Source organism: Cajanus cajan, chromosome 11 (assembly GCF_000230855.2).
Source record: "Cajanus cajan strain Asha chromosome 11, NIPB_CcT2T_4, whole genome shotgun sequence".
Classification (NCBI taxonomy): domain Eukaryota; kingdom Viridiplantae; phylum Streptophyta; class Magnoliopsida; order Fabales; family Fabaceae; genus Cajanus; species Cajanus cajan.
The window spans coordinates 8,395,998-8,409,636 of NC_138527.1; the positions used below are offsets into that span (position 1 = coordinate 8,395,998).

Genomic DNA, 13,639 nt, shown 5'->3' on the forward strand with positions numbered 1-13,639 from the left:
GACACTTCGTGCCTCTAATAATTATATACAACATAATATTAAAAAGTTGTTTGTAATTATTCAAAGAAAATATAAGTTTTTTTTATTTTTTTATATTGAGGGGTATAATAGTCCAATAAAAGTAGAGACCAAAAGCAGTTTCATATTTTTGTATCCCCTTTATAATAGGTATAGATTACTAGCAGAAAAAAAAAAAAGCAATCCACGTTTATATTATATTAAAAAAATAATAAATATAAAAAAAATGAAAAATTACTCATAAAAAAAGATAATTATTAAAAAATAAATAAAAGATAAAATAATTCATGTAAAAATAAAAATCAATATAGTTATTAAAAATATATCTGGTTCGGTTTGGCCCGATTTTTGTGGCATATTAAAACCTAGAGCGTGGTCGTATCCTCTATTTCACGCAAGCACTTGGTCCAGTGGTTCCTCTCTTCATCTTCAACATTTTAGGTCTTCTCTGTTTCTCAGGTCGATATCTCAACGTCGTTGGTGAGTATTCGTACCATTAATTTCTGCAACGTGTTGATAACTAACATCTAGGGACGCCTAATTTCTCAATTTTGTTTTCCTCCTTTTGTCAATTATGCTTTCATGAATTTCTCATATTCATTTCCTTCTCCTATAATGCTTTAAAACATTGAGAATTGAATGAACATTTTTATTTCTTAAACTACCGTCTTTTAAGGACAAAATACCTCGGATATTGTGAGTATAACAATTCAACGAACTTGAGGTTAGATAAGACTTAGGACTTATGTTATTTGCACAGGTTTGAATCCGTTGCTGGATTGACTAATTAGGTCTTGTCAATTTACCCGAAATTGTTTCAGTTTTATTATTCATACAACACTTACTGTACTTATTATGATTATGATGCTATTTTACTTTCTATATTTCTTTGTCGCGCCTTCGTGTATGTAACATTCCACTGTTTTTTTCCCTTTTTCTAATAACAATAATAATATGTTTTAATAGAACAAGATAAGTTTGAATACTTATTTGCTTTTAGTTTAAAGATGATGACTTCTAAATCAAAATGAAAATGAGCCCAACAAATGCACTAGTCACTCCTTAGAAATATTGGGTCTTGTGCTTCCTGGTGAATGTAGCCTCTTGCATCCTTCCCTTTCCCCATAATTGTTTGTTGTTTATATGATTATCCATCATATGAACTCTCGTTCTCTACAATTATATTTTTTAATTGAATAATTAATCATGCTATATAATTGTAATGATTAAAATGTTTTATATGAGATAGATATAGTTATGTTATATATTAATGTGAAATATGAAAAATGATGATTATGTATGGATGTTAAAAATAGTCTCCTTTGGACAAGAAAGGGCAATAACCCCTTGAATCTTTTACGCCTGTTATTCTTACATATAATCTTAAGCTGATTTCTGAAGCTGATACTGGAAGGACTATTGATTTATTCACAGATATTACTGAGCAGTTCAGCTTTACTTCAAAACTTTTGTTCCATTGAATTCAGTTTCGACCAGTAGGATTTATTACCAGGCCTTGAGGTAATAAGTGACTTACCAACATGGGAACACAACCCCAACAAACATTTCGGGAGGAGGAGGAAGAGGAGCTGCCGGGCCGTGGAACCACGATCTCTGGTCAATCAATGTCAACTAGCAGAAGTGTTGGCTCACCATCCAGCCGCAGTGAGCAGACAATGGCAACACCAGCTAGTGATAACACTTTCCTTAGGTTAAACCATCTTGATATACACGGTGATGATGCTGGATCACAGGGCGCAGTTGCGTGAGTTCTCTATTATCCTTTGAGCCTGTGATAATTGTATAATTATGAGATTTGCTGTGATGCAGATGTTATATGACTTGTAAGTTTTCTTTTGAAGTTTGTGGGGTTTGAGTTCAACATTTTCCCATGAATATACCATTTCAAATCAACATTGATTTGGATCTTTTTTAACAAACAATTTAAATGTTTACTAAGATAAGCTTTTATAAAGGTCAAATTAGAAAAGGAAAATAGTTAAAACATACTCATTTTTCTAGAGAACCCTCATGATGGAAGAATTAGACCTTTTAGAGATGTTCTGAGAGAATAAAAGCATTCTCATGTAATTTTTGTTGTTTCAGTTGTATCTGTGAACCCATTTAAAAATTGCCTTCCTCTACAATTGCATTTTGAAAGAACAAGCTCTTGTTAAGCTCAAGGCTTTTTCAGTAGTCTTTGTAATACAAAAAAGCGAGGAAATCTGGAAATGTTTTGTTGTATGAAGTTCTTAATTCTTGATGCATGTGGTATCAGTCTGCAGTTTTTTGGTACTCATGGTCAGATGGTCATTTTTATGTTTTCTTGTCAGTCATTTGCCAAATATGACATGCCATACATTGACCCAAAATTGGTATAGAATTTGTATTGTTGATAGAATTTAGAATATTTGGCTAAAAATCAATAGAAGGTTCTTTGAATTTCTGCATACAGTGGTGTAGTGTTTATTATTGGGGCTTTTAGAGTTTTTTAAATTTGTCTTTGCTTTTGTCTCCAGATAAGGGAGGTTTTTCTTTTGTCTTATACTCTTGAGTATAAGTGGACTCTTCTGAGGCTTGTTTATAGTTATATAGAGGACAAGTGAGTCTATTTTTGTTTAATAGGAGAGTCTATTTATGCTTAACTTAGTTCTTATTGGCAGTAAGAAATATTAATACTTTATTGTTTCTTCTTTCTTTTTTAAAATTATCTACTAAAATCTTCCTGTTAAGTTAAATACTTTTTTGGGCATGAAATTCTATCTATTACTTGCTAGAATCAATTATCTGCTTCTGGTTTCACAATTCCTGTATACATATAAAAACAGTTGATTGTTGTTCATTATGAGTTTTTAAACAGTAGCAAGAAGAAAAAGAGGGGCCAACGTGCTGTTGGAGGTGATAAGAGTGGAAGAGGTCTCCGCCAGTTTAGTATGAAAGGTCTCTAATCTAATCCATTTTAACCAGTTTTTAATGATATATATGCATGTTGTTTCATTCTTTGTTGTGTACGTTCCTATGCTTAATGCTTGTTTTGGATTGATCACCCTTTGCATGATTTAAGGTTTCATTGAGTATTGGAAAATACCATTGAAACTAGTTATGGAACATATGCCTAGTGGAGATTGTATCTAGGGATAGAACTTGACCCATTAGTAGTCTTAAACCCTAGCCCGTAATGCGGGTGTAGGTATTGGGTACTCAAGGGATTGATATTCAATATCTGCACCTAGGCTCTTTCTCTAAGGGATTAGGTTTGAGTAAACTTATGGGTTGACTAAGCAATGTATGTAACAAGAGATTAAGGATTCAGTAGTGTAACGTTCGGTGAAATCTAACCCCCACAACCTCACAATACCACAATACCATTTCTTACCTTTTCCATTCTAAATCAATTATTTTTATAGTTTTAACATTCCAATAGTCATAACCTTGAGTTCACATGACAAACTATGAATTGGAATCATTCTTTAGTCACGAATAGTCAATAAATGCTTATTTTACCTTCTAATCCTTGTGGATACGATATTTTTACTACTTGAACGACCGGTATACTTGCCGTGTTTGAGACCGTTGATTGAATCAAACTGATTTACAATTATAACAAAAGTACTTCAACGGAAATCTCAACAACCATAAAGGTAATGTCTCCATATCTTCAAGGCAAACACAACTGCTGCTAACTCCAAGTCATGAGTGGGATAATTCCTCTCATGATTCTTCAGTTGCCTTGAAGCATATGCCACCACTTTCCTGTTCTGCATCAGCACACACCCCAGACCCTGGTGAGAAGCATCACAATACACATCAAAGGACTCACCAGAATCCGACAACACCAGCACAAGAGAAGTAATCAACCTCTGCTTCAGCTCATCAGAACTCTGCTCACAAGCATCAGTCCAAATGAATGGTTGCTCCTTCCTTATTAGTTGGGTTAGAGGTGCTACTATCTTGGAGAATCCCTCGATGAACCTCCTATAGTAACCCGCCAAACCCACAAAACTCCGAATGTTAGTGACAATTCTTGGACGCTCCCACTGCAACACTGGCTCCACCTTGGCCGGATCAACAACAATCCCCTCAGCTGAGATCACATATTCCAAGAACTTCACCTCATCCAACCAGAACTCACATTTTGAAAGCTTAGCATACAGTTGCTTCACCTTCAAAATCTCCAACACCAACCGCAAGTGATCTCCATCATCCTCCGGGGTCCTTGAATAAATCAAGATGTCATCAATGAACACCACAACAAATTTATCCAAGAAGGGTCGGAAGATCCTGTTCATATAATCCATGAACAATGTCGGGGCGTTGGTCACACCAAACGGCATCACAACATACTCGTAGTGACCATACCTAGTCTTGAAAGCAGTCTTCGGTATGTCATCCTCTTTCACCCTGAAATATTAATTTAAGGAAAACTTAGATGAATTTTGTAGCATTTTAAAATGCATTTTGTGGCGGTTATAAATCGCCACAAAGCTATTAGTAATGCAATTTGTGATAGTTTTTAACAGCCAAAAACAACTAAAATAACCTCCATAAATCACATTTTTTTTGTAATGCATAATCATAAATTAAAAGTTTAGAAATAATTGTAAGTAGCGTTCTAATTAATTAAAACTATAAATTATTTTGGATCTATTTAAGTAGATTATGGACACCTATTACCTTTTTAAGATAATTCTACTTTATATTTTATGTTATAATCAACATAAATAAATCCAAGATAAATCTTGGATATATTTAATTAGTGTAAAAAATGGTGAATTATTATGTTCATAAATCACAATAGGGGTTGTATTGGAGTCCTAAACGTGTTATGTTAGTATAAATCATAAAAGAGTACATTTTTCAAAACTTTTAAAGTAAAATTAAAATTCGATATTAAACCATGATTTTGTAGTATAATATTTACGTGGATATTACTTCATGATTTTGGTGTTAAGTTATAGGATTGTAAAGGGAGGAAATGAAATGAAGCTTCGAACGCTATTTCTTAAAGGTTGTGCCACGATATCAAAAGTGGATTCTATATATGAAGATGCCTTACGATGAAAATGGGACGGTGGGCGTTCCCGCTGGCTTCTGCTATAAATCATGTGTCAACTCCAATTGAAGACACGCTTCTGTTAACTTTGTTTTCTATTCTGTTTTCTGAAGTGCCAACCTGATTCCCTGGTCCCATGCAATACCAACTTCTTTAACTCACTAATTACTATAACTATTATATATAAACCTAGTTTAATATTTTATATTTGTATATATAGATATCGAGAGAAGTAGAATTAAATTTGGTAAAATTATTTCAGTCAATAATAAGATATATATTAAATTTAAATGAACTGATAATAAAATTTTAAAAAAGCTTATTTAAAAATTACATTTATAATTATTTTGTAAAACTTAAAATAATTTCATATTTTATCATATTATTGGAATGATCACTCGCCTTTCCTTGGCCTAAACAATGGAAAGAGGAAGGGTAAAAATAATGGTCATAATTATAAGGAGATAACGCGAAGTCGTGAAGATAAGAATTGGAAAACGCAATACGTAAGTGGACTTTGATGACTCAAAAGCTTCAATAGAAGATAATGACAGATTTCCCTCTTTGATTGGGGTAGGAAATAAGACAAAGAAAGGGATATGAGACTTACAATATGAGGTTGCTCAAGGTGTGTATGTGTTAAATATAATAATAATTACCATCCATTTACAGGTCAAATCTACCGACATGAGCCAAATACATGTGGACCACATTTGATGTGTTTTTGAATTGCTAAAAACATATCCTCATTCATTGTCTCTCTTATTTTATTTTATTTATAGCTAAACCCATGTTGAGTTTTTTTTTATATATTAATAACATCTTAATCTCTCTATTTTATTTTATTTTTAACTACAATTTTAACCTTATGAAATTTCAATTTTTTTAATATTTAATAACTTTTAAGATTTAAACTTTTTTTAATTTTATATAGCTATTTTTTCAAATAGAGAAAACGGTTATTCATAAAATAGTTTATATATGATATTGTTAATGTATGTACAAAACCATTTTAAGTACGATCACTTTATCCATTTTCTATAATATAAGTATACTATAACATAGTTCATACTAAAATTCAATTTATCAACAACGATACTATGTTAGTGCATATTAATGAGATGAAAGTGTAATTTAGATGTTTTTTTGTCTGGCCACAAGCACATGGGTCAATTAGTAAGAAGTGTTTTAACTTAATTAGAAGAACCAAATTTCAGTTGTTTTAACTTATAAAAAAAGGTATTGTTGTCTTGTTGGTTTAGTAAGGTTAACTTACTTAAATTGTTTATCTATGTTGTAGAAACTCCTTAGTTGAGATGTATGATGACGTATAGAGATGTTGTCTTCTGTGATGTTGAGATGTGTTTATGTGTTGATCAAGTTGTATGCTTATGTTATTGAGATGTTATAAAGTTGATATAGATTGTTATTGTTATTGCTTCTATATATATGTTGATTTCTTGTTACACAAGTTTACCTTTGCTTTCATGTGTTGGATTGTGATGATTATAGTTGATATATGAGTAGGTCAAGGTTAGGTGGATGACGAGCTTGTAAAGGATGGTATTTTGTGATCAAGTTTTTATGATACAACACTAAAACTTAGAGATTTATGTTTTCAATTGATATTGACAAGACAATTTTATGTTTTCTACACTCTATACACATATATATTACTTGAATAACTAGGAACTATTTGTATTAAAACTCTAGGCAAGTTGATATATATGTTTTCCACTATAGATTTTGAGTTGTATCAAGTGTAGTGACCTACTAGGTCGTTACACTTTCATTGTATCAAAGTTAATCAAGTTCTTTGGGTCACTCTAGGGGTGATACCATTATGTTTCTGTTGTTTAGTTGATAAGTGTTGTAGTTGTTATGTGTTGGCTGTTGTTGAATGTTGTCTTATTATTGTTATTGATCTTAGTATAGGATCGTAGGTAGACCTTCTAGATATCATCTCCCTTTTCCCTTTGACGTTAATTACATGACTCAAGCTATGGAGATGATGGTTGTTGTTATGCATCAGCAAAATATTGCTTTGGCTTAGATGGAGGCCAATAGCGCTTCAACTAAGATAGTTAGACCATTTGCTCCTCAAAGGTATAGGGAATTATTAACTTCAAAAAGGAGAATCCACCTTATATTAGAGGAGAGACTAATCCAAAGGTAGTTAACCAATGGATCAGTGAGATTGAAAAGATTTTCACAATGATGGAATGTCCAAAGGAGAAGAAGTTAACCTATGAGGTATATATGTTGGTGGGTAAGGTTGAATATTGGAGGAGGGGTACTCAACAGATGATGGAAGCCAAGGGAGAAGTTGTAAACTAGGAAAACTTTAAGAGGATATTCCTTGAAAAGTATTTTCTAATAATGCAAAGTTTGCTAAGGATCTTAAGATTATATCAAGTGAACATGGTGGTTCAAGACTATGTTGTGAGGTTTGAGCACTTGGCTCATTTCATTTCCATGCCACTTTTGAGGCTTGAAGGTGTAGCAAGTTCAGTTAAGGACTATGTTAAGTTAAAAGACATTATTTGATGAGTTAATCACCTATACACTGCCAGTGTAAATTTTTTTTACACTGACAATCAATTAGATCTTTTAATTGTGCCATGTCACTATTAAATGTAAATGTGTTTATAGTGACATGGCACAATTAAAAGATCTAATTGGTTGTCGATGTAAAAAAACTTTACACTAGCAGTGTATAGGTGATTAACTCTTATTTGATCCCTCAGACTTTTAAGATTTAATGATAACAAACATATACATTTTCCTAGAGAATTTTTTTAGATTAAGCTTTAAAATGAATAGCTATAAGACGATCAATTATTATGACATTAAGTCTCACAAACGAAACACTTTATCTATAAGACATATGTTTTGTATTTATATCATTTATGATGTCTAATAACAAAATCATTTTTGTACATATGATTCCTTAACAGATCGAAAGGAAAAAGCTTATTCGATACTCAAGTTTCACTAAGGAAGAAAGAGACATGCCTTGCGTTAGAAAAAGACTAGTATATCCCTCGAAGCACACAAAATCTCAGAGAAAGTTGTTTCGAATTGACACATGCATGATTTTCTATTTTGATACCTAAAAGGTGATAAGTAGCAAGGGCCTGTCGCAACCCGAAAATTTTCGATCTTGCGACCTATGGTTTAGACATCCTTTTGAAAATCTCATCAATTAAGGAATGCCTGAACACCAGACTAATCCTTAATTAATGGTTTTGAAAATAGGTTCATGGAGTCGCCACCAATGTTTTACTCAAAATATTGGAAAAAGAAAAGGTTTTTAAAAGTCCAATAATGGCCTTAATAACCAAAATTGGGTTCGGGGGTCGGTTACGTGTAGAGAAGGTATTAAGCACCCTTACAACGCCTTAAATCGGTACCCTATGATGAAGATAACGTAATAAGAATTAATAGTTTAAATATTTAATCCCCTTTATTATGATTATTTACATGAAAATTAAATTACATGATAAACCCTAAAATATCTACATGATTGCATTTATTATAGCAATATATGAAATAAAAGAAGAGAAAGATAAAACAAGAGATTGATGAGTAATACCTCGTAGCAAGCTTTATTAGATCTTCAACTATGAAGATTTTAGGTGCTTTGCGGCAACCTTTCACACTACACAAATGTCTCACAAATCTCAAGAAATACAATAGGAGGGAGAGAGAGAAATTTCGAGCTCTAAGGAGTCTTGGACGAAATTTTGAGCCCCTGAGAACTGTGCCCAAGCTGTCTATTTATAGGCATCAGAAGCGTGCCAGAACGGCTCGTTCCAAATTCGAAACGGCCTATTCTGGATCTGAACGTTATGTGTCAAATTCTTACCCTGGAATGACCTGTTTTGAAGCCAGAACGACCCGTTCTAGGGTTGAGATTATCACAAAAATGCATTGCTAGAACGACCCGTTCCAAACTAGGTTTTTTAGGCTATTTAGCGGTTTGGAATGGCCCGTTCTGGTTTAGGAACGGGCCGTTCTAGCCTAAGATTTTTAGGCCTTTTGCCTGGTTTGGAACGACCCATTTTGGTTTTGGAATGGCCCGTTCCAGACTAGGTTTTTAGGCCTTTTTTGTGGCTTGGAACAGCCCGTTCTGATTTTGGAATAGCCTATTCCGGGCCACTAAAACCAATTTATTTGGGCTTTAGGCCTTATAATGTCCTGTCCTGTTGTTTGCATGCTTTGGGAGCTCCTTCCTTTCATAATAGAGGTTCATTTCCTTGTTTGTATGCCCTCAGACGAAATTGGGTATCTACAAGGCTACTCAGACTAGAGGTTTACAAAAGGTAGAAAAACCTACTACTGTAGGTTAGGTGCTTTCTTTAATGAGAGGTGAGGCTTCCAAATCATCAGATCTAGTGAAAGGGAAAAACAAAACTATTGTAAGAATGTTTCTAACCTGTTTGACTTGGGTCTTACACACTTTTTTTTATTTATTAATATGATGCTTGTGTAGAAAGATTGGCGTTGTATGTTAGTTCTTTGAGTGTTGATCTACTGGTATCTACTTTGGCTACTACTCCTATGATGACTTGTAAAGTATGTTTAATATGTCCAGTTGAGGTGTATGAGTGTTATTACAAGGTGAACTTGATTTCTTTGGCTTTATTGGGTTGGATGTAATCTTGTGGATGAATTGGTTGTCTAGCAATCACATTTGTATAAACTGTGCTAGGAAGGAGTTGATCTTCCCTAAAATTGAGAAGGTTGGGCTAGTTTCTACTAAGCAGGTGTATGATCTCTCGAAGAAGGGAGCTCAATGTTATGTTGTTTTCTCTTTTCAACATTAATTTAGGCATCATAAATAGTTTGAAATCAACTCAATAGACAACATGCAATCATCAAACACCAAACTCTCCCTTTTTCTCATAAGACACCATCAAGGACAACTTTTCAAGTATTTCCATCAACCCATAACTCAATCGACTCAGACATCAAAATAGTAGATTATAAGCATTTTTCAACAATCACAAATCAACAAATTTAATCCACAAACTTCCCTTGCCTCCAATCGATCAACCGAGAAGACATGAGGAAGAAGGATGTGATCCCATACATCTTCGACTTTGAGATTCCTACCTTGGGAGTTTGAACCTCCAACTTAGTCAAGCAGATCAGTTGTAGGAAGGAAAAAAATGATTTTCAGTAGGGAAAGAGGAAGAATCAAACTTGAACTTATAGAAACCTTTATTCTAATTTTTCTTAAAACATGAACTTATAATATTTACGTTTTAAGAAAAATCTTATATATACCATTTTTTAAATTGAAAGAACTTAATTTTGTCTGAAATTATCTCAGAGACAACTAAATTTTCAAAGGTGTCATGACTCTAAATCTCTTAAAACAATAATAATAATAACAAAACATCAATTAATCATATAAATATCATATAATTAACTAAAATTTCTCTGATACAATATACTCTCCCTCATTGAGGATTACTTATAATTGTTATTATTATAAGTAAAATTATAAATTATCTCGTAACAAGTAACTACATACGTAATATTTTAATGAAAACAATTTTGTCTAAACCTATAAGAAAAATTTAAATGTACGTATAGATGAAATTGTTATAGAAAAAATATATTATAATTTTTCTATATATATATATATATATATATATATATATATGCTATAAGACGTCAAAATATATAAATGTGAAAATTTACGTATGTAAAATATAAAATTATTTAATTATTAAAAAAGTAAGATTAATTAAGTCTAACTGTTAATTTGAATTATAGTTTTTCTTTATACTTTATAAAAATACAGACATATTCTAAAATTGCCTGATTTGACACCAATCTTTTTTTAAAAATATTTATTTTAAAAATATATTAATTATAACTTTCTGTACTAGTAAGGCCATTCGGCCACCTGGTTCGGCCACTCGGCCACCTGATAGCCGACACCCAATCGGCCCCTGAATGACCGAACCAGGTGGCCGAATGCCGTTCGGCTACCAGATGGCCGAGTGAACTCAGATTCCTACTAATAGAGGTAAGAATGTACCCATAATTAAGGATTAAGGGTTAAGCATACCCGTAAGCCGATTAGGAGCGTATTACCTAATCTGGTAATCTTGTTACAGGGCCCATGGAAGTCCGGGCCCATAAATGTCAGTATAAATAGCTCTTGTCACGAGGTAAGGTCACTGTTCATTAATTGCCATCGATATCTGCGCTTTGTCCTGACTTGAGCGTCGGAGTGCCTTTTGCAGGTACCTCCCCCACACCGGAATATTGGTTCGGAGCACTCGTTCGGCCCTCAGAATACGAAAGGATTATTGGTGTATCCTTTAGACAGGTACACTTTCAATAAACGTGATATATATATATATATATATATATATATATATATATATATATATATATATATTATTTTCAATTTAAATAAGTATAACCTAACTACTTTTATATTTAGTTGGTGCCATAACTTTGAGAAATACCATCAAAAGTTATGCGACGAATTTTGGAGTGAAATGGAAAGTGCTTAAATTTTATAATACTATGGTCAATGATTGACTAATATTATTTGATCCGAAAATCATGTGGTCACATGCAGAACACCTTTCAAAGAAGGTTTGTCATGTGAAGTTACTGAAGCTTCACAAAATAGAATATACATAAAAGGTTCCGAAAATTCCGTTTTCAAAAAGAAAAGGAAATTACTTTACCATCTTCTGAAGTCTTACACTTTGGCGTAGCTTTTGCTGATGTTCTTGCTACTAAGGCATTCAGTGATCCACTTCAAATTATCTAACTATATTCGCTAATTAAACAATGGAATTCATCAAGAATACGAAACTTTCATTTTGCATGAAATAATCGATTATGGTTTCACTTACCAAATTTTATATATAGCTGCATATCTTTCACTTCTTTTTATTCTTTTATATTACATTATTCGTCATTTTATTGTTTTTCTCAAATACCATAAGAAAATTAACTTCTAGTAATCGATTAATCTATCACTAAAAGTTGAAAAACTGTAGGTAAATGTTTATTTTGTATTGATTCATAGATGATTTATTTATTACATAAGTTGTATAATAATAATTTTTAAATTTTACCGACAACAAATAAATATAAGTACAAATGTTTTAATTTTATTTACACTTAATATTTATAGATAAAAATAATTTTTAATTTCATTCATAATCAATGTATATATAAGAATAAAGCATCTATAAATATATAATTTTCCTTGCCGTTGTGTCAAAAATTTATCAATTGAAATTAACTATACAAATGGGAGGTAGAAATTATTTGATCAAAGATTAAAGATTAAACCTAATTATATATAGAGGGAGGTAAGTTATAATAATATTTATGTAATTGAATTTTATAAATTTAATTGTTAAATTAAAAGTTTTTTATTTTTAAGTTATATATACAATATTTTATATACAATATTTAAAATGATTTAATATTTGATTTTTATAAAATAAAAAATGAATTTTAATAAAATTTGATATAAAAATATAAGGTGATATGAAGTATATAAGAAATGGCCTATATGTGTCAAAACTCGGCCACCAAAAGTGGCTTTAGATTAATGTTAATTATTGAGGTCTTAGAGATTTGTATGCATGGTGGAGCCCACGGAATACACTAAATGCCACATGGTGATGGCACTTTATATTCCACAAGATACAACCCTCCTCTAGCTAGAAAACCAAATCAATTATTATATCCCTAACCCAAAAGGCCCTTTTGCCCATAGTTTACATTTCCCATGCACCTAACAACAACGTAATAAATCATTTACTATCCACACATTCTCTTCTTCCAATCCTCTCTCCTAAGTCCAATAGCCCTACAATCTCACACAATATCCATAATTCAAAGCCATATACATATACCGATCTCTAAATTAAAATCTTCATATATTCCCCCACCCCATGTCAAAAATAATAAGCCATCAAATTAAAGCACAAATGATCCTCAATTTGATCCTTGTGCTTTTTTGTGTCACTACTCCAATAATCAAAGGTGAGGAATCAAGGAAGCTTGATGCCACAAACGGTGATGTGAAGTGCGGGTCATGTGAAGGTGGTTACACCCCATCACCACCTCCACCAACAATAGAATACTTAACACCGCCACCACCATCGCCGTTGCCGCCGCCACCACCTTCACCGAAGAAACCATCATCAAAGTATTGCCCTCCACCACCATCATCAGCATACATGTACCTGACGGGTCCACCGGGGAACTTGTATCCCGTTGATGAGAATTTTAGTGGAGCAAGTCCTAGCCGCCACCAGAGTTTTTCACTGTTCTTGCCACTTTTGGTTGCTACCGTTTTGTTGATTAGCTTGGCAAGAAATTAATTAATTCAGTCCATTCATATGTGTAGAAGAATTTTCATGGGTTATTACAAGCTCTCACATAAGGTAAGGGGCACGAGAATTTTGCACTCAAATAATTTTATTGTCTAAAATTATTGTTCTGTTCTTCCTTTAATTTCTTATCCCAAATTTGTACAATAGTAATAGCAAAATCCTCATCATTTTGTTAGAA

General features: G+C 32.5%; 1 protein-coding gene across 2 annotated transcripts; it reads left to right on the plus strand.

Annotated features, from left to right (window-relative positions):
- Positions 1 to 349: 349 nt before the first annotated feature.
- Positions 350 to 13,639, plus strand: LOC109793704 (transcription factor-like protein DPB). 2 transcript variants are annotated; one of them, XM_083066130.1, is made up of 5 exons: positions 350 to 498; positions 1,453 to 1,783; positions 2,879 to 2,958; positions 11,335 to 11,420; positions 13,109 to 13,233. In XM_083066130.1, the coding sequence occupies exons 2-5, from the start codon at positions 1,560 to 1,562 to the stop codon at positions 13,148 to 13,150; spliced, it is 432 nt and encodes a 143-aa protein (XP_082922256.1). In that variant the 5' UTR covers positions 350 to 498; positions 1,453 to 1,559; the 3' UTR covers positions 13,151 to 13,233. The 2 variants fall into 2 exon arrangements, with proteins under 2 accessions (XP_082922256.1, XP_082922255.1); XM_083066129.1 differs by lacking the exon at positions 11,335 to 11,420 and having other exon boundaries at positions 13,109 to 13,639.